The sequence below is a fragment of the Camelus dromedarius genome, chromosome 28, assembly GCF_036321535.1.
Source record: "Camelus dromedarius isolate mCamDro1 chromosome 28, mCamDro1.pat, whole genome shotgun sequence".
Taxonomy (NCBI): Eukaryota; Metazoa; Chordata; class Mammalia; order Artiodactyla; family Camelidae; genus Camelus; species Camelus dromedarius.
Genome location: NC_087463.1, coordinates 6,351,302 through 6,372,264, shown reverse-complemented (window position 1 = coordinate 6,372,264; position 20,963 = coordinate 6,351,302). Strand labels below are relative to the sequence as shown.

Below are 20,963 nucleotides of genomic sequence, written 5' to 3'. Positions count from 1 at the left end.
AGGGTTTTGCTGAGGGTGCGCTTTCCTGGACCCTTCAGCCGACATCTGGTGTTTTTTCTCCTTTCCAAAGTTAGAAGACGTGGGAGAAATCATTGAAAAAATTCGGATTGGCCATAACAATACAGGCATAAATCCTGGGTGGCACTGCTCCCACGTGGACATCCGCAGGCTCCTCCCAGATAAAGATGTGAGTTTCTGACTGATCTGTCCTGCTGTTTCTTTTGCCCCTTTCTAGAAGGGATTCACAGCAGATTCCTTATAAGAACTTGCCGCCTTATAAATGTTGAGATAAAAATCATCTAAGGAAAATGTACCCTGTTCACTCAGAGTGCAGAAACTAACTCAGGACCAAGGCAGGATCTTTTAGAACATGGTTTATGGATCAAGGAGGAGGGTCTGTGATGAGGGACTAGTTTCCAAACTGTACAAACAGCTTATAGAGCTTAATATCAAAAAAAAAACAAAACAAAAAAACAAGCAACCCAATCAAAAAATGGGTAGAAGACCTAACTAGACATTTCTCCAAAGAAGAAATCCAGATGGCCAACAGGCACATGAAAAGATGCTCAATATTGCTAATTATTAGAGAAATGCAAATCAAAACTACAGTGAAGTATGTATGACCTCACACCAGTCAGAATGAGCATCATTAAAAAAATTAAGGGAACCCTCCTACACTGTTGGTGGGAATGTAATTTGGTGCAGCTACTATGGCGGACAGCCTTGGGGTTCCTTTAAAAACTGAAAATAGACTTACCATATGATCCAGCAATCCCACTCCTGGGCACAAATCCAGAGACAGAGGAGGGTTGGGAATCCATGTCTCTGCTCCCCACCCCCAAGGCCATGCTACTAATGAGTGCCCTTCCTGTGACTCAAGGGCAACTCTGAGAAAGAAATACACCCAAATGACTTGGAAAACAGTCCAAAACCACAGGATTCTAAACCTGGGAGGCAGCTCTCAGTTACGGCCGTGGTATGTGTGAGTTGGGAGCAATTTAAAAATACAGAGCCTCCTCCCCTCGCCTGCTGAGTCTGTGTCTCCGGGATGGGGTTTGTGTATCTATTTTTAAGTGACCTGGGGAGCTCCACCTTCATGAGCCTACCGTTGATGGGGTGGGGAAGTCCTTTAAGTAAGACTGGATCTGCCAGAATCGGGGCAGGGTTGGGAGGGCTCCCCTGTGGCTTTTGCACTGTCAGTGGGGCTCCATCACCCTTGCCCTTGGTCCCTGTGAATGTTGACATGGTGATGAGCGAGTGAAGTTGGCAGTGTCCACATTAAGGGCTCAGCTGCCTCTTTCCTCCTCCCTCCAGGGCACGGAGACCTTGACCTTCCCTTGTGATCGCTGGCTTGCCACCTCGGAGGATGACAAGAAGACCATTCGAGAACTGGTCCCTTACGACATCTTCACTGAGAAGTACATGAAAGACGGGTCCTTACGGCAAGTCTACAAGGAAGTGGAGGAGCCTCTGGACAGTAAGTGTGGTGCGATCGCCTTCCTCTCCGTCAGCAGCAGCTTGCGGGGCACCTGCCCTGTGCAGGGTGGAGCCTTTGCACCCAGGGGCCGAGTTTATTATTATTTTCACTCCGTAGAGAGGGCAACTGAGGCTCACAGAAGTTACATAACCTGCTGAAGTTCACTCAGCTAATAAACGGCAGGGCTATTCTGCAATGTCCCATTTATCTCACTCTGAGGTTTGCGCTCAGATCCTTTCCTGGTCTGACGATTGATCATACATCCAAATATGTGCTCTCCTGTGCCTGGCCTACACCGGCCCTTGTTCTCTCCCTTTGTTTGGTTAATTTGGCTACTAATCTGCAGGGCCTGGTCCTCTCTGCTCTTGCTGGATCCAGCTGTCCCAACTGGGAGTGAATCAAAAGGCATCCTGGACTTACATGTAACTGGAACTGAGGTGTATTTGTTCTCAGGGGCTGGCTGCAGCTTCCGCGGCCAAGGTCACGGGTTTCTCTTCTGTCTGTGCCAGTTCCCCTTGCCCGTTCCTCACTGACGAGGTTTATTTTGCAGTATCTGCACCAGCCTGACCACACTTCTTGCCCTCATTCCTTTGCTTCTGAACCACCATTTTCTGGTTGTCTCTTCTAACCCATCTGACGAGCCCCTGTTTTCCCGTCTCCTGTCGGGTGGGATTTATCGCTCCCGGCTCAGTCTTCAGCCTTAGTTAAGCCCCCGCCATAGCTCTCACATTTCCTTTCATCTGAATTGCCACTTGCTTAGAGATTTAAAAAAAAAAGATTGCCTCAGAAATGTGCCTTTCCCTGCCCATCTCCCTTTCTCCAAATTTGCTTTGCTGTTGAATCTGGGGGGTAATTCTCTTTTCTGCTTGGATCCCAGAGGACGCCCGGGAAAGTCATCCCAGCAGTGCACTGACTGCTCTGTGTTAGTCACACACCACAGACCACTCTGTGCTCGGTGGCGTTTCTAGGGAACCGTCTTTCCACTGAGAGCTGGGTGGCCTTGGTGGGACGGGGAGGGAGGAGGATCCAGAAATAGCAGGATTTGACTGCACAACCGCATTGCTCAGCTCCCAGAAACTGAGTAAGTTTCCCTAATTCCCACGGAATTGGAGAGAGTGGTGGCGGTGGGCGAAGAGGAGCGGGAAGGCCATTTAATCACAACCCTGGTGACACAGCACCCCACCCTGGGACAAGGGCTCCTGGAAAAGGTCCCGCCCAGGTGTGGAGCAGGGCTGAATGCACAGCCAGGAAATGGATGGGGAGACAAGATGAGGAGGATGAGAACAGTCCCCTGTGGTGTACAAACTGTGACAAGATTCCTAATATTACTTTGCACCGGTATTAGCCAGATAGGCTTGGGTAATGTTGACTCTTTTAGATAACAAAGAGATTTTCATTATTAACGCACAGGTGAAATGCTGGCTGGATTCTGCACTGAGCTGAGTGAGGTGGGGGGGGGTGCACTGTGCCTTTGGCTGGTTCCTGCCCTGGAGGGGACAGGCGGGTGAGAGCGGCTCTCATGGTACACCAAGGAGGTTGGGGCAGCAGAGCACTGAGTGGGGTGACTGAGATGGGGAGGATGCAAAAGGGGGTGAAGAGGGGGCAGAGTTCAGATTTGGATGTGAGTCTGTGACCTGTGTCCTAGTCAAGGTGGACATGTCCCCTCAGTGATGCGGGTGTGGATCCAGGGCACAGGAGGGAACTGGGTTGGAGACACAGCCTCGGGGAACACAAAGAGGTCGGCACCCAGGATGAGAGCTGTGGCGGGAAGTGGATGGAACCCGGAGATGGCGGCATCCAGGGGTGGGCAGACCATTAGGAACCTGTTCAGTGGCTCAGGAAGTGTCCAGAGAGGCAGAAAGAGAGTAAGAGAGAATAATGCCATGGAATTCAACAGAAAAGGAGGCAAATAATAAGCACCATGTTGTGGGCATGAATGTGTTCCATACCCTTGGGTATGAACAGCTCACATCACCTTACTCTCCTAAATTTAATCATACATGGTCCTGAGCCCGCTTGCAAGGGTTTGGTAAGGAAGCCCATCTCCCTCATTGCAGGGAAGGAGGGTCTCCTTTTCTAGGGTCCTATGAGAATCCTGAGGCTCTAGTCCAGGGTGGGTACCAGCTACACCTGTGGCCTCCTGCCACATGGTGGCACTGCTGCTGCTCGCTCTCTGCCGACAAGCAGATGCCACTTCTCTGGGTGGCCAGAAACGCTTCTCCATGGACCCTGGCTTTGTCAAATGACCCTCTCTTCAGCCTTGAGGCCTCCTTGCTTCAAGTCCCCTGATAAGCCAGGCAGCCGTCTCCTTACTGGGTTTCTGTGTGCAGGTGAGGGAGGGGTTCTGGAGCTGGCTGGGGAAACTGCTCCCAGGCTGGGGAACCGGGGCTTCCTCCTATTTGGGCCACTTCCACCTTTTACCTCCAAGCCACAGCGTTGATCCCTCCCCTTGCGGGCAATGCAGCGAAGGCCCCTCTTCCTCACCTGAAACTCCAAAGCTCCCAGGACAAAGGAATATGGAGAGGGGACAAAGACTTCTTAAGTTTCCTAAAAGCAGAGACTTGCCTTTCCCCCTGGGCTGGAGGCTGAGGACGAAGCTACTTTACTCTTTCCTGATGCGTCCACAGCAGCAAAACAAAAACATGCCCATGTTCGTTTTAATTTTCCTTACTAATTGTTAACAACTGTCCCATCAGTATTTATTGAGCCCTTTCCAAAGGCCATGGGAGACAAAAGAGAGAGTGGCGCTGGCTTTGGTGAGAGGGGTTTCCCTGGGGGCAGGCGCTGGATGGTGGCGGGTTGACAAATAAATGAAAATAAGGAAATGGACACCGAGGGGAAGCTAGTGTTTCAGAAATATTTGATTTTTTTCCATAAACCGTTCAGAAGGATCTGGCGTTGAGGCCTGCCACCCTCAAATGGGAAGGCAGATTCTTGTTAGTGTGGCGTGGCAGGTGGATTGAGTGACCACGGTGTGCACGTGTGACAGTTTCCTGAGTCTCCCCCCCCGCCCTGGATGCTGTAGGCGGCTGGAGGGGTGGATGGTTTGAGGGAGGCTGGAAAAGTCTCCCTTCCTTCGGTCTCTTCAAGGCCACCTGTGTCCAGATCAGATGGGCCAACTTCCCAATGATGAATCCACTCAGACTTGTAGCAGAATGCTCGTAATCGAGTGGACAAAAGGAGAACCCTAAGTTCTCCTCGAAGACTGAGCTGCAAGCTTCATACCTCCCACAAATCCAGTTCCCCAAACCTAAATGGTGCCACCCCTTCTTCCCTTTGTCTGTCCTTCTGTCTGCTGTCTGTCCCACTGCCCGCCCAGTTGTGCTGTACTCGGTGCAGATCTTCACAGGAAATGTTCCTGGGGCAGGGACAGACGCCAGGGTCTACATCACCATCTACGGGGACCTCGGGGACACCGGGGAGCGATACCTCAGCAAGTCAGAGAACCGCACCAACAAGTTCGAGAAAGGAACGGTAGGCGGGGCCACTGAGTTACCCCACGCCTCCTCTGGGTCCTATCATCCCAGGACCAGCCTTTCTGGTCCCCCCAGGCTGTCTGGGAACTTTGTGAGATTTCATGCACCCTCATGTGGGCATTTGCCTCATGCAGCCTGTGCACGAGCGCTGGGTCCTTCATGTGAGGTGGGGCTGGGGCCTGAGCAAGCAGGAGGCCGTCTGAGCCCCGGGTTGCTGGCTGTACGGATCTGGGTTGTGTTTGGAAAGTCCAGCTCACTGCGGGCCGGTCAGGAGCACGGAGCACGGAGCACGTAGGGGCTGCAGCAACAGAGGCTTGAGCCGGGGGTTGGGAGGCCAGATTCTGCCGTCCATTTCTTATATGACTGAGCCTCTCTGGCCTCAGTTTCCTTAGCTGTGCAGTAAAGAGCCTGATGTGAATCAGCTAAACTATGTTGTGCAGAGCCCCGGGCAGCACAGGGTCCACAGGAGCCACAGAGGGGTGGGGGCGCCAGACAGGCACCCCACTCCTCCCACGTGGGCCCACTTTGGCCTGGCCTGTGTATTGGGGTGTCAGGCAAGCCTTCTGTGAAGCAAGGGAGCTCTGTGGCTACAAAAAGCCTTGAAAACCACACAACTGGCTGGTGTCCAAGGCCCTGCCAGCTTTGACCTAACTAGTTTTACAAAAAGGAAGGTATCCGTCCAAACTTCCCTTCCCGCCAGTTTGGCCTCCCTCTCCCTGCCAGAGCTTCTCCCCCTCCCTGCCAGAGCTTCTCCCCTGGGCCCCTCTGCCGTCCCCGCTTCACCGCTCCTCAGCCTCCCTGACTCCTCTCTGGTCACCTAAATCTGCCAGAGACCCCCCCACAGGCAGCGCTGTGTCCATGGGGATCAGAGCAAGGTGATTGGCTCCTAACCCAGCCTGTGGGCTTGCCCGTGGCCGTGCGCACGTGGGGATTCTGCACCAACCAGCAGGTGTTTATCAGGGGTCTCCTTAAGCCTGAGCCTCTGCTGGGCATGACCCCTTAGTGTCGAAACATCTACCATTTGATGAGGAAGGAAATAGCTCTGAGATAAAGAAAGCAGATGTCATCTATACGGGTCTGCAGCGGGCGGGTGACCCTATGAGCCAGGCCACCTGGAAGGAGCCCCAGCCTGGTCACGAGGTCCCACGAGAGTCAGGCCCCAGGGCTGCCTTTGCTCCATCATCCAGTTTACCTTCAGCTTTGGTTTACGGCTTCTGCAGTGGGGATAGTAATGTGATTGCTACTGAGACCCCCAGACTGAAAAACTGGACAAGAGATATAAGAGCACTTTGTATCAGGGAGAAATAATTAACAACACACACACACACACACACACACACACACAAGACACAATTATTTGCCACACTTGTAAGGTACCTAATAGGAGGTCTGTTCATTTTGGAGAAATAGAATTCCAAAGAGGTCAAGAGACTCATGTGGTGTCCCTGATCCTAAAGTAGGGACGTGATTATCAGGCTCACTCACACACGCCCCTGTGGGACGTGGCACTGCCATGCGCTGGTCAGATGCCCAGACCTGGGCTGAGGCCAGACCATCTGAGTTCAGCTCCTGGCTCTGACACTGACTAGCTGTGTGATTTTGGACAAGTTACTCAGCATCTCTGTGCCTCGGTTTCCTCCACCATAAAGTAAGTTCACTGAATTTAAACCTATGAAGTGCCTAGAACCATGCCTGGCATGTAGTTAGCTCCTTGTTAGTGCCGGCTGTCGCTGAGGCTTGGAAGAGCCCGCCTTTCCTCTGCCTTTGTCACAGTACCTGGAAAATGCACTATCAGACGGCAGTGTGTGCCACACAGCTGATAGGCGGACATTTGTTCATGGCTAAATCCGCAGAGCCTGGCACAGAGTAGGCACAATAAATATTTGTTGAGTGAGTAAATGAATGAAAGTATAAATGAAGCTGATGCAATCCATGCTCCTCTGTGCTCAGATTCAGATTTTTTTTCTCTCTTAGCAATTGTGACATCAGGAAAGTCTTTGCCCCACTGTGCCCTGTCGCTTTCTTCTCCTTGCCTTCAGTTTTCCATCCCTTCCTGGGAGATGGAGCTACTTCCTGCTCAGTTGCTGATGATGTAGGACTTTAAGTTCACTGCTAAGCGTCTAAAAGCTTTCACTTCTCTAACCATCTGCTCCAGAATCCAGGAGTCGCCCTCAATACCCCTCTCCCTGTCAGCATCACCCTCCAACACCCGTATCCAAGCAATCAGCAGGTATTGGAGAGTCTCTCTTCTGAATAACCCTCGAATCATCTCCATCAGCTCCGCCACCACTCAGCCCTTTCTTATCTCACCTTGTTTATTGAACCAGCCTGGTTTCCCTTCTCCAGTCCCTTGAAATCCAATCCACCCTCCAGGCTTCCCCAATTAATCTCTCCAAAGGTGGTGGACTCACTCTCTCTCTCCAACACATCAGGGATCCCCACCGCTCCCAGATTTGGCCTGAGCCCTTCATGGGATTCACGATCCTTCACTGCCTGCCTGGCCAGCCTGCGCAGGACTATCCCCTGCAGACCCCTGGGCCCCAGTTTCCAATGCCCCCCACTCTTTTCTGTCTCCAAGTCTTTCTGAGCCTCTTCTCTGCATCCATGCACATATGCCCAGAGGAAATACACAGTGCTGCTCTGTGGTTTTAACTTTTCACATAAAAGGCATCACCTTATATGATTACTTCCTCAGCTTGCAGACGATGGGATACTTTCAAAATCCTCTGTCAGGAGAGTCAAGTACAGGTTGCTGGCTTGTTCTTTGTGATATTCTGTACGCAGCATTGCCACAGTTATTTGCCATTCCCCAAGCACTGGGCACCTAGGTGAGTCCCAATTTTCCACTGTAAAATTATCCTCAGCACACATCCTTGTGCACATATGAAGGTTACCCCCAGATGCAAAGTGGAATTGCCATGTAATAGGGTGTGCTCTTTTTTGCTTTAATGGACTCAGCCACTCGCTGGCGCCCCAAGGCCTCGCAGGTCCACACCTGCCGTCAGCATCATGCCATTCACCTGCGGTTTCCTCAGCCGGCAGCCTGACCTGCCACGGCTGCCTGGAAGGCCCAGCCCCCAGCCTTCAGCTTAATGCTGCCACCTGGCATGTCTCACGAGCCCTGCCTCTAGTCCCCAGGCAGGTGGCTGCTCCCACCACCTGCGCTGTTCCAAGGAACGGCAGAGAGCATCCTGTCCTCCCTGGGTTCCTAGCACTCAGCATAGTGACTTAGCATATCTTTTGGAAGGAAAGTGAGTGTCACTCAGGGTCACCTGTCCCTCCTCTGCCTCCCCAGGCTCCTGCCTGCTGCATTCAACCTGGGTTTTGACCCACTTCCCCCAAGGCCTGGAGCTCCGTATCTCACTAAGCAATCCTGAAACAATGCAAGTACTCAAGGGTCACTTCACTAAAGATATAATCAGGGACACAGAGGAGGGCCTTATGTCACACCCCACACCAAAACCTTCATGAACCCACAGTCCAGGTGTTGTCCCCTGCGCTGTCCCCAGCCTTGCCTCCACCACAGCCCCGCTCCTCTCTGCCTGCTCTCCTGCGGCCCGGCTCCTCCCACTGCCAGCTTCCCCCTGGGAATTCCCAGACCCCTCTCATTATTCAGAAAGACTTCACCTCTTCATGGCTCTTACCCTCCAGCCTCCCGCCTGAACTCATGCCAATACTCAGCATAACTTAGGATGTCCAGGTACCAGGACTGGGCGGAGCACCCTTGCTTGTTCACCCCCATTCACAGCACTCGGCAGGGTCCATCTTCCAAACACTCACAGAGGTTACCCCAAGAGGAGCTGGACTGCAAACTGGAGCCGTTGTGAGGCCTTGGAACACCAGTATCTCTCTGTTAGGGGGTTTGGGCCGGGGGGGCTCCCCACTCCCAGCTAGGAAGCTGTGTTCAACACAACAGTTGAGGGGGTGGATGACCCTGGATGGATGGGGTTGGAGTGGGTGGGGGTGGGGAGCACCCCCTCCCCAGTCTCCACGTCCGGGCTCCCCAGGCCGACACCTTCATCATTGAGGCTGCCGACCTGGGCGTCATCTACAAGATCAAGCTCCGCCACGACAACACCAAGTGGTGCGCCGACTGGTACGTGGAGAAGGTGGAGATCTGGAACGATACCAACGAGGATGAGTTCCTGTTCCTGTGTGGGCGCTGGCTGTCCCTGAAGAAGGAGGACGGGCGACTCGAGAGGCTCTTCTATGAGAAGGTGCGTGAAAGGCAGCCAGGCTCTTGGTTCCGCCATGGCCCGCTGTCATCCTCATACCTGGGTGGCTCCATGGAACGCAGGGTGCCAGGGGTGACATGGGCCTGGGTGTGCCCTTCCCGACAGGAGTACACCGGGGACCGGAGCAGCAACTGCAGCAGCCCCGCCGACTTCTGGGAAATCACGCTGAGCTCCAAGATGGCGGACATCGACGTCGCCACCGTGACGGGGCCCATGGCTGACTACGTTCAGGAGGGCCCGGGTAAGCCCAGCAGAGAGCTCATCAGAGGAGGCATGGGCGCAGGGAAATGTGTTTAAGCTGTTCTTGGACAGCCATGTGTTCACCTCACCATCACTTGACTTACATTTAATGCTCTGTAATTTACACACTTTTCACAGCTATTGCCTGTTTCCATCCCCATGACAACCCTGTGGGGTGAGAGATGTTGACCTGAAACAGACTGCCAGTTATTTCTCCAGGAAAAATGGGTTTATTCGGGATCAGTAGAGAATTGCAATTTGAGGTTTGCACCCATGGAAACTTCATGCAAGTCCCTGCACAGCGAGGGAGGGAGAATTCTTTTATAGAGAGGAAAAGGAAGTCAGGAGGACTATGGTAAAGAAATAGTCCATGACTTTTAATTGCCTGAGTTGTTGCCAGGTTTAAATTTGGCAAACTTGTTTTATGGTGGAGGAAACCAAGGCACAGAGATGCTGAGTAACTTGTCCAAGATCACACAGCTAGTCAGTGTCAGAGCCATAAGCTGAACTCAGATGATCTGGCCCCAGCCCAGGTCTGGGCATCTGACCAGTTCATGGCACTGCCACATCCCACAGTGGCATGTGTGAGTGAGCCTGATAATCACTTGAAAACCTATACTCTGAAAACTATAAACTTGATAATACAAAGAAATGGAAAGATATCCCATGTTCATGGATTAGAACAATTAAGTCCACTGCTTTTCTGTTTAGTTCTCTTAGATATAAGTGCACATCAACCATAATAGTTTTCTCCAGGAGACAACATGGTGGGTCTGTGGGTTTGAGCAGAGAGTGCCAATCTTTTCATACTCTACCTGCTTAGACAGGACCCACAAGAAAGTGCTTCTCCTTAATTGAGCACCGTGATCAATTGTGGAAGGGCTGCTGGGACTCTCCTTGTAAAGATGAAATGAGGCCATTAGTAGAAAACAATGCGGGTAATTCCAGCCAAGAAGTTCTAGTCTGGAAACTTATCAAAGGGCTACAGATTATATAACCTAATACCCACTACACTAGGGCAGTAGCTCCCAAGCTGTTCAGGAAGATGAGCCAAGAGAAGGGTTTCAAATTCCAAGGGTTTCAGTTAGTAACTGCAAGTAACAGAGACCTAAAGATAGTGGCTTAAACAAATGAGGGATTTTTCTTTTCTCACACATAAAAGTTCAAAGAGAAGCAGTTAGGACCCATACAGCAGCTCCAGTGAAGTCGGGGATCTAGGCTCTTTCAACCTGATCACTCTGGCAATCTTACAAATGGCTTCCATCCTAAAGGTTGTCCATGGTTCCAAGATGACTGCTGGAGCTCCAGACATCACATCCACATTCCAAGCAGAATGAATGGAAGGATAAAGGGCAGAAAGGTGCTCCTCCCAGTTGAGTCAGACCCTTTCAAGGGAAATTTTCCCGACATCTGACATATCATGACCACCCCTAGCTCTATGATGTATTACCCAAGCAAGTTTTTAATGCTGATTTACCTGGTTTATTTTAGAAATGAATGCCTTCTAGAACTTCCATTCACCATGTTACATATATAATACTATTTTCTTGTTCTTCCCTAAGTTCCCACTTTCCATGAGACCTTGCTTTTGCCAACCCCATTTTTGCTGACCACGGTAAGCTTTCCAGGCATCTAACCCCTGTACTTGGGTAGAGGTTATTACCCTTACCCTGCTTTACATGGGAGTGCTAGGTACAACTAAGATAATTGGTCCACAGGGTTTTTACTTATGTTTTTTTACTTTTTAAAAAAACCTTTATTTATTTGGGGGGGTTGGTAATTAGGCTTATTTATTTATTTTTGACGGAGCTACTGGGGATTGAACCCAGGACCTCGTGCATGCTAAGCACATGCTATACCACTGAGCTGTACCCTCCCCCATGGGCTTTTAGATGTAGCAGTTCTGCTCTCTTTAATTTTCACTTGGGAGTTATTAACTCCCTCCCTCCTTGGAGGGTAGACGCCAACCATAGCTTGCCAGTCTGAAAGCTCTCTTGCACTTTGTCTCGGAGGCAGGGAGCTGCGATCAGTGCCTCCAGAGGTCATTTCCAAGTCTACGCACCCGCCCTGGTCCACCTGGCCCTTCTTGAGGTGGGGTCCCCTTGATCTCTTGCAGTTATTCCCTACTATGTGTCAGTCACCACGGGGAAGCACAAGGACGCAGCTACCGACAGCCGGGCCTTCATTCTACTCATCGGGGAGGAGGATAAGCGCAGTAACCGCATCTGGCTGGACTTTCCCCGAGGGAAGAGGGGCTTCAGCTGTGGCTCCGTGGAGGAGTTCTACGTCGCGGGCTTGGATGTGGGCATCATCAAGAAAATAGAGGTGCTGGGCCCCAGGGTCTCGGGACAGTGACCATCCCGAGGGAAGGAAGGAGCTGACCAGGACGTGGGGGGAGGGCAGGGGGGCCCGACCTGACCCCTGCTCAGCGCAGGCAGCAGAGGAAGAACTCCTGGCCTCTGCCTTTAACAAGCTGGATGACCTTGGATGAGTCACCTGCCCCTCTGGGTCCATTTTACCCCCATCCAATGGGGGCCCCTTGTGTATTAGTCTTCTATCGCTGTGTAACAAATGACTGCTTAGTGACATGAGACTACATAAGTATCTTATCTCACAGTGTCCTGAGTCGGGAGGCCAGGCGAGGGTTAGCCAAGTCCTCTTCTCGAGGTCTCACTGGGCTGAAATCAAGTTGCTGCCAGGGCTGGAGTCTCATCTGAGGCATGGGGTCCTGTCCCAAGCTCAGTGGTTGTTGGGGGAATCCATGTCCTGTGGTTGTAGGACCAAGGCCTCCAGGTCCAGAGGCTGCCTGCTTTCCCTGCCATGTGACCTTCCCCAACACATGGCAGTCTGGTTCTTCAAAGCCATTCAGAGAGGATCTCCTCCATTTCGAATCTCATCTCTGACATCTAGATCGTCTTTTAAAGGGTTCACCTAATTAGGCCAGGCTTACCTAGAATAATCTTTTAATTAACTCAAAGTCATCTGACTAGAGACCTTAATTATATCCACAGGGAGGGAAGTATGGCTCAGTGGTAGAGCGCATGCTTAGCATGCACGAGGTCTTGGGTTCAATCCCCAGTACCTCCACTTAAAAATAAATAAATGAACTTAAAAAAAGACGTTAAAAATTATATCTGCAAAATCTCTTCACCTTCATGAGAGAGTGAGTGCGCAGAACATGAGAAGGAAACACTGAGGGAGGAGGCTGCAGGCTGAGGGAGGGACGCTGAGCAGGGCTTCTTTCCCAGCAGTGCCCACATCCTCACGGCCCTGGTGTGTCCGCTCTAGCTGGGCCATGACGGGGCCTCCCCCGAGAGCTGCTGGCTGGTGGAGGAGCTGTGTCTGGCTGTGCCCACCCAGGGAACCAAGTACACATTGCACTGCAACTGCTGGCTCGCCAAGGACCGCGGAGATGGCGTCACCTCCCGTGTCTTCGACCTCCTGGACGCCATGGTGGTGAACATCGGGGTGAAGGTATGGAGGGCGCCTGTGTGTGTGCGCTGCATGGCAAAGGGCAGTGCAGGTTGGGGTGGGCGAGCAGCAGGGGAGATGGTGGTGAGAGAGGCAGGAGACTCATCACTGGGGCGTTGGTGAGGGCTGCAGGTCAGTATACCAGCCAGACTCACTTTGCTAGGAGCCAGGAGACTAGCGTCTTTTCTTATCTGCTGCTGTGTGACCTTGGGCAAGTCATCTGGCCTCTCTGGGCCTTGGTCTTCCCATAGAGCACATGGAAATAATGCTTCCCATCCTGTTGCATATAAAATCTTGGTGAGAACAAACGAGATCATGAACAGTCCGTGAAAAGCTTTGCAGGCTCTACATAGACGTGCAGTCATTATTCTCCAAAGGATGCTCCATCGACACCAGTCGGCTGGTGATGAGGACAGATGGCATTTGGGATGCCGAGAGCCTCTGGGTCTCATAGTGCAGAGAGTGCTGTCTGCACAAGATCCCCCTTAAGTGGAAGAGGCTGGAAGGCAGGAGCTCTGTGCCCCTGTTCTGGCTCCACCTCTAACTGGCCAAATGGCCTGGGACAAGTTGTATAAACTCACAGGTTGGTGCCAGACAGGAGGCAGGATGCCTGGATGCTGGGGCCCAAGGACACGTGGCCAGCTGGTGGCCCAGGGCCTCTGTGTCACATCACCTCACAGGCCTCTCTTTCTCTCTGAAACGCTGTGGGGTCCACAGAAGGCCCCTGCCCTCATCTCTGTTCCTAAATCCAAACCAGTGTGCTGCTAGACTTAGGTCAGAAGCTGTCCCACAAAGGTGAGAAGAAATAACCCTGAACCTGAGGTGACCTGCCTGTATTGTATGTGGAAACAAAGGACGGGCTGAGATACGGGCTCTGAAAATCTTGCCAGGCGGGAGCGTGGATGCCTGCCCCTCCCTGCTTGAGAGCTAGAGAGCAGAACTTTCCACAGCATGGATGCCCCCCCCCTTCCTCAGCCATCTCCACCTGTGGCCAGACGGTCAGTGTGGGTGGCCACCATTCATCCAGCGACCCCTGTCCTGACCCGGTTCCCTGCATGCACATGGGCGTGTGTTCACGCCCCCCACCCAGCGCACATGCACACCCCACTCGGTGTATCAGCATCTCCCCCTGAGCTCTTTAGTCTGTGGAAATTCAGACCCATACCGCAGTTATTCATGTTACAAAAGAACACAGGTCTGTTACTTTACAAAGAACCATAGGGTTCTTTGGACTGACCACCTCCCCAGGACGTCTGATATCACACCGGCACTACAAAAGCCCTGTTAATGTGTCTCTTTCTGGAAACACGCCTATGACATAAAAAGAGATGTCTGTGTAAAGGAGAGAAAGGTGGACACAGAGAACACAGGAGTCTGGAGAGACGAGCCTTGAGGTGCCAGTCTCCACGGGGTCCCGGGCACTCATTTTGATCATTCTGTTTCTTATGTCTGCTGGATAAAAAAGCATCAGATTTCTGCTTTCATTTCCAATAGCTCCGTGCCCATCACGAATGCCTTGTTAGGTGGTCTAAGAGGATTTTCCTGGCAAAGCAAGGTGCTCTTCCATCACTCCCTCGGCAAACATGCCCTCCAGGAATGCTGCTTCTAGCCTGGCAGTGTCATGGGGAAGATTCTAAGTGCTGCTTGAAAAGCCGCAATGTTGGGGTCATGATCACTGCCATGAATAACTTGGGTTCTGAGTTCAAAGGCATCTGGGTGGTGGGGACCCAGCACGAGTGATATCACAGTGCAGCAGACACAGGAGGTGGAAAGGGCCGGGGATGTGCAGAGGGGACGGTCAGCCAGGCACCTCCCTGGCCGTGTGTGCAAACATCTCCTGAACCCTTGAGACCTAATTGCTAGTCCTTGCACACCTGGTGAGACGCCATGGAGTGAGAAACCAGAACCGGAAGACAGCCCAGATCAGGGGTGAAGAGGGTCCCTCTTGCCACGAGGCTGCCTGTGGAAGGGAGAACCAAGGCAGGGGCCTCAGTGAGGGCACCGTCCCGGGGGGAGCAGGCTGCCCCCTCCCCCTCTGGCCGAGACAAAGGGAATACATCCTCTTTGGAGCAGACCTCAGGCAAAGGAGCAAAATTCCAATCTACAGTGAAAACCACATTTAATAGGCAGTTGTCCCATTTCACAAGTGGATGGAGGCAGAGGGCCTTCGAACATCAGCCCCGATGCACGCTCCACTCCCCAGCATGCAGGGTGGGTGCTGACTGCGGCATGAAGGAGGGCTGGTCAGCCGTAATTATTGCTGCTCCTGGATGCCAGGCCCGGTGCCAGGCACCAAGTCAAGTGTCTGAAGCTCTCACAACTCTGCAGAGTGTTTGTCTCTGTTTCACTGTGGAGGAAACAGTGGCTGGAGACGATGGGGCACCTGCCGTGGTTCAACAGCTAGCGAGGGGCAGATCTGGGATTGAATGGTTCTCTGGATGGCTCCCAAAGCCACTGCCTGGCTAACACATGCTGCTGGAGTACGTGGGCTTAGGTTGGGATTCGACGGACAAAGAAAGTGGTGAATCCTGGGACTTTCAGTCGTATTTTTATTGCATGTGTGTCCTCGATCAGACACTGAACTCAGACTCATAGACATAGTAAACAAATTTCTGGTCACTGGGGGGGTGGGGGTGGGAAGGGATAAATTAAGAGTTCGAGATTTGCAAATATTTTAACTACTATATATAAAATAGATAAACAACAAGTTTCTTCTGTATGGCACAAGGAATTATATTCAATATCTTGTAGTAACCTATAATGAAAAAGAACATGAAAATGAATATATGTATGTCTATGTCTGACTGAAACATTATGCTGTTCACCAGAAATTGACACATAGTAACTGACTATACTTCAATTTTTTTTTAAGTGTAAAAGAATAAAGAGAGAGAGAAACTGAGCTCCTCTCCAGCACCGAACTGAGCACAGCCAAGGGCAAAGACAGTGATAAGACCTGGCACTTGCTTTCCGGACAACCAGTTGATTAGGGGGAGGGCTTTCTTCAGAGCGTTGCAGCTTGGAGGGTGAAGGTGAGGCAGGCTGGTGGGGCTGGTGATGGAGGCCAAGGCTCAGGACCCACGTCCTTCTCGTGGCAGGTGCTCTACGAAATGACGGTGTGGACGGGTGACGTGGTCGGTGGTGGCACTGATTCCAACATCTTTATGACCCTCTACGGCATCAATGGCAGCACAGAGGAAGTGCAGCTGGACAAAAAGAAGGCCAGGTATCGTGGGAGGGGGACAAGGGGGGCTCTGCCCTTAGCCCTCTCTCCACACCCAATCCTCCACCCTCCAGCCCCATCCTGCTTCAACCAGGCTGCTCTCCCCATTCTCCCCTCGTACCCTGAGGCCTCCCAGCCTCTATGCCATTGTCCACGTGACTCCTCCCTCCTGGAGTGCCCTTCATCCACTCTGTCTCAAGACCTCTCTGTTTCAAGCGCTAGTTCAAATCTACCTCCTCCAGGAAGCCTTTCTTGATCACCTCAGCCCATAGCATTCCCTCCTTCCTTCCCCCTTTCCTTCCTACCTTCCATCACTCAAAACTGTTTATTGTAAGGTCTGTATTGTATTGTATCAACACTGTGAATGTCCTGCTGTCATTCATTGCACGGTGGTATTGTAACCTGTTCACTTTAGGGGAAGCCGGGTGAAGGGAACACAGAAACCCTGTTCAATTTTTGCAACTTGCCTGCAAGTTCAAAATGATTGCGGAAAAAAGCTAAAAGAATTTTTTTAATGTTAAAAAAAAAACGATTGAACACCTGGTATCTGTCAGGCACTGTCGCAGACACTGGAGACAGAGTACAACCAGGCAGGGAAGATGCCGGAACTCACAAAGCCTCACACCTGAGGGAACCGCAGCAGGAGCACGAAAACCAGTGTGGGCTTATTTGGTGCCAGGCCTTTTCCTAACCCCTCTGAATATACTGACACATCTAGTCCTCCCTGCAATGTTATGAGGACCATGATTACCATCCCCATTTTATAGATAAGAAAACTGAGGCACAGCAGGGCGAAGACATGCTGTTCGAGGCCCCATAGCTGGTAAGCTATGGCACTGGGAGCTGCACCCAGGTGGCCCCAGGCTTAAGCATTAGATTCTACTGCTTCTTATGCTGGTTATCAGTAATGGCGATGCAGCTGGACCTCTTGGAGTACTTCCTGTCTGCACCTTTCATTGGATCCCCAACTTAGTCTGGGTTTTGACTGGTTTCCTATGTTCAGCCATTGTCCCCCAAACCGTCCTTGGACTCTGATGACTTAACACCACAGGGGAGCGATTCAGAGCCCAAGCCTAGGATTTCTAACATCCCCCTAAGCCACTTGTCTCTGAGCTGCACTGCTGCCTCCCCGGGCTGGAAGGCGGGACCCAGAGATGCTTCATCTCTGAGTCCTCACTGTGCCTGACCCTGGCGTTGCAGGTGAGAATGGCGAGGGTGACGGTAGGGATGGGGATGAGGGCGCTGAAGCTCTCAGGGACCGGGCAGAGGTTCCTTCCCGTGGACAGAGGAGTTCGTGAGAGTGGGAGCTCTGTTCACCTTGTGCAGCTCGTGCCCGGGGCATCTGGTGAGGACAGTTTTCCCTGTCTCTCTTAGCACTTCTGCTCTCTCATACAGCTTCTGTTTCCTCCTGGAATTCTCCCCCCAGCAACAGGAATGATGGTGATTATAATAATGACTGTCATTCAGTGAGCACCTACTCCATGCTAGGCACTGTTGTAAATGCTTTTTAAACATATAATAACTCACAACGCCCCCTGTAGTATGCTCTCTACAAATAAGCTGCCAGAGACTCAGAAAGGTGAAGTAACTTTCCCAAGGTCACACAGGTAGTGCAGGGGAGCTGAGATTTGAACTCATGCAACAGTGGAAATAAACGAAGGCCAACAGAGAACAAACAGAGGCTGTTTCTTGACAGCTTGCTTACAGCAAAGGTGTGAGGCACCATCCCTCGGTGGGGCAGAGTCCAAAGGCCGTCAGGAGCCTGGGAAAGCTTCTGAGTGCAGCATCGGTGGTGAAGCTGAAGGAGAACTAACTAGATTCGGAGCATCTCATGTGATTGGACTGGGGAGCGTATTTGAATTTCTCTGGTTGGTCCTGAGTTGGAAGTGGGGGCAATACAGGGAAGCTGGCAGTTATTGACCAAGTCCTGCCCATCGTGCGCCCACTGCTGGCGAGGCTGTGCTCTGGCCGCCTGGGACGGTTGCTGCAGAGGTGATGGGTCAGAATTCTGCCTTCATCTGTGGTCCATTTGCATTTTCAGTTTCACAGTCTCCACCTCTGTTCTTTGACCCTAATCTCCACCCCAGCCCCCAATTCCTGAAATTTCCCAGATTAATTATCCCATGCCTGCATTCCACCTTATTTTATAGACGTGCCGCACAGACGTAATTGCTGGTGGGAGAGATTGACACCTCCTCTCTGGTAGTATATAAATTCCAAAAATGTTGCTTTAAAGTCACACCATATTGTATATGCTTCAAGGCACCTTGTTAGTTAAAGAATTTCATTTTTGTGAATAAAGACTTATTTTGTGAAGGGAGCCATCATTTCTTTATTACTCCAGTTGGCAAGCTCAGGACTCTTACCCAATGCATAGTTTGCTTTATTGCATTTGCAGGTGGCCCGAGGTTTGGCCCGTGTCTTGGAATCCTTGTTATAGGTGTCAGTATTTTGACCTGGGGGCTCGGAGAGTAAGACCCACTGGAAGTCCTTTCCCAAGATCTGCTATGTGACCAGAATGGAGGTAGAAACGTGCATGTATCACACGGAAGACATTGTGTAGGTTTGCCTGCTAAAATGCCCCTGTTGTGAAGCGCTATGCCCAGAGGCCAAGTTCAATAGCAATTTATTCAACCCCACTCCCCAGCTAAAGTCCCCAAGTTCTCACCTTGCCACTCTGGGGGAAACTGTTCTGGTAAATTAATTCACACTGAGATGCTGGTGAATTAATGTGGCATTAGAAAAAAATGATGCCTTCAAAAGGTAATGCTTATCCAAGGAATGAGTCTCTAACAGTGGAATTTGAGGCAATTAGTGTCCACTGGATGTCAAGGCTATTTTTAGACAAGTAGATGTGGCTTTTCTCTAGAGGGAAGTAAGTGCCTGTAAGAAATTATTCCAAGGCCCAGCGGAGACCCCATTAATTGGGAAATTCTTTGGTCTGGAAGCAAAGCAGGTTCTCGGAGTTCCACTGGGTTTGCCCAACTGGATGGCCCCGTGGCTTCCACTAACACTTCGTGCAAAGAAGACGAGAAGAGACCGAGCTCAAGAGAACACAAGCAGAGGGCAGAGCCCAAGGGCTTTCCAGTTGTCCTTGCAGGAGGCAACTGGGAGCTGTTTCACCAGTGGTGTGGCCTGGGCTGTGATAAGCTTGGAAGTTTTGAATCTTCCTTTCATCTCTTTATCACTTAGATCTCACACTGCCTGCTTGGCAGTAAAGCTCTGAAGATGGAAAGGGATCATCTTTGGGGACTTCATGGGCAGGGGAGTTGGTGGGGAGGCTCTTGTAGTTGATCAGGCTTGGAGGGAGGTCTCAGGACTGAGAAAGAGTGATGGCAGTCTTCGAGAAGAGGCAAGGCGGCTGAGTTCCAGAGACGGGTGCCTTTGAAGGGTCAGACAGTTGGAAAGTCCTAGCACCCACTGCTGGGTGATGCCCCCGATACATCATCCTCAGCTTAGAGGCCTCCCTTGAAGAGGACACTGGCAGATTCGAACATGCACTGGGCCTGATCATGGCATCTGAGGATGGTAGAGATTCGGATCTGTTGGCTATGACTTTGCCTTTGACCTACCCCCAAACCATGGCAGGGCTGCTCGTGAGATGTAGATGCGGGTGGATGCAGCTCCTCCCTGTTGCCCCCCTCTCATGGGGGCAGGCACCAGGTTCCATGGTCCTAATGGTCCCTGAGGAGCCAGATCAGAGGAGCCAGGGCCCACAGGCTCTGTCTTTTACCCCCCAGTCACATCAGCACCTGGGTACACCTATCCCCGCACTGAGTCAGTCATCCCGCTGCTCTCCAGCCCCTGGAGTTCTCTCTGTGCTGGTTCCTGGGCAGTTTGCCCTCATCTGCCCCCTTTACAGTCCCAGAGCGCACCATTCATGCCGCTTGGGGCTGTATTAATTTCCTGAGATTATGATAAAAATGTACCTCAAACCTAGTTGCTTAAAACAATAGAAACATTCTCTCCCATTTCTGGAGGCGAGAAATCTGAAGTCAGCATCACTGGGCCTTAATCAAGGTGTCAGCACAGCCACACTCCCTCTGGAGACTCTAAGGGAGAATCCATCCCCATGTCCCTTCCAGCTTCTGGTGGCTGCCAGCCCTCCTTGGCTGTGGCCTCATCTCTCCAACCTTCAAGGCCAGCATTTTCTAGTCTCTCTCTGCCCGACTTCACATGGCGTCCTTTTCAGTCTATGTGCCAAATCTCTCTTTGCCTCCCCCTTGTGATCGCATTAAGGCCTGCCTTGGGGGAGGACATTTTCCAGCCTAGCCCTGGGGCTACGACCCACAGCCTGGATCTGAAAACCCTGCTGTGAGAACAGTCAAAAGTTCCAGGAACATTTCACTTTTATTTTATATATAGCTCCATATCTGACCTGTGGAATTCAATATGCTCTTTGGCATGAATTAATCAGAGAATACAATTTTATTTATTTACGCCCAGTTATCCAGTCATCTACAGAGCATGCATAACGCATATATGTACATAAATCGTAAATATTTATAGAGCAAAAACTTACACATGTGCCCCCTAGGCCAAGAAACTGAACACTGCCACATCACTCTACCTCCCTGCCCCCAGAGGTAACCATTATCTTGGCTTTTAAGGTAAACATGTCCTTTTTTTTCCTTTATTGTTTTATCCCCATCCTAGGTGTGCCTCAAGTTAGCCTGGATTACAGGATTATCAGGTGGCAGGTATTCTCTGTGTTCACTCTGGCCTCGATGTTAGGTTTTTCAGATTTCTCTGAGCTGCTGAGTGTGGCTGTGATTTGCTCATCTTTGTCACCGCCTAGCGATCCAATGACGAGCACTTCGGGCCCAGAGAAGAGAGGTCTG

At 51.4% G+C, this 20,963-nt stretch overlaps 1 protein-coding gene across 1 annotated transcript in view; it reads left to right on the top strand.

Moving 5' to 3' along the window:
- Positions 1–20,963, top strand: part of LOXHD1 (lipoxygenase homology PLAT domains 1) — a 152,179-nt gene that overhangs the window by 104,745 nt on the left and 26,471 nt on the right. The window contains exons 27-34 of the mRNA XM_064480296.1: positions 71–187; positions 1,315–1,477; positions 4,797–4,951; positions 8,961–9,170; positions 9,294–9,429; positions 11,545–11,753; positions 12,717–12,902; positions 15,998–16,125. Coding sequence (XP_064336366.1) covers positions 71–187; positions 1,315–1,477; positions 4,797–4,951; positions 8,961–9,170; positions 9,294–9,429; positions 11,545–11,753; positions 12,717–12,902; positions 15,998–16,125 — 1,304 coding nt within the window. The remainder of the gene's footprint in view (positions 1–70; positions 188–1,314; positions 1,478–4,796; positions 4,952–8,960; positions 9,171–9,293; positions 9,430–11,544; positions 11,754–12,716; positions 12,903–15,997; positions 16,126–20,963) is intronic.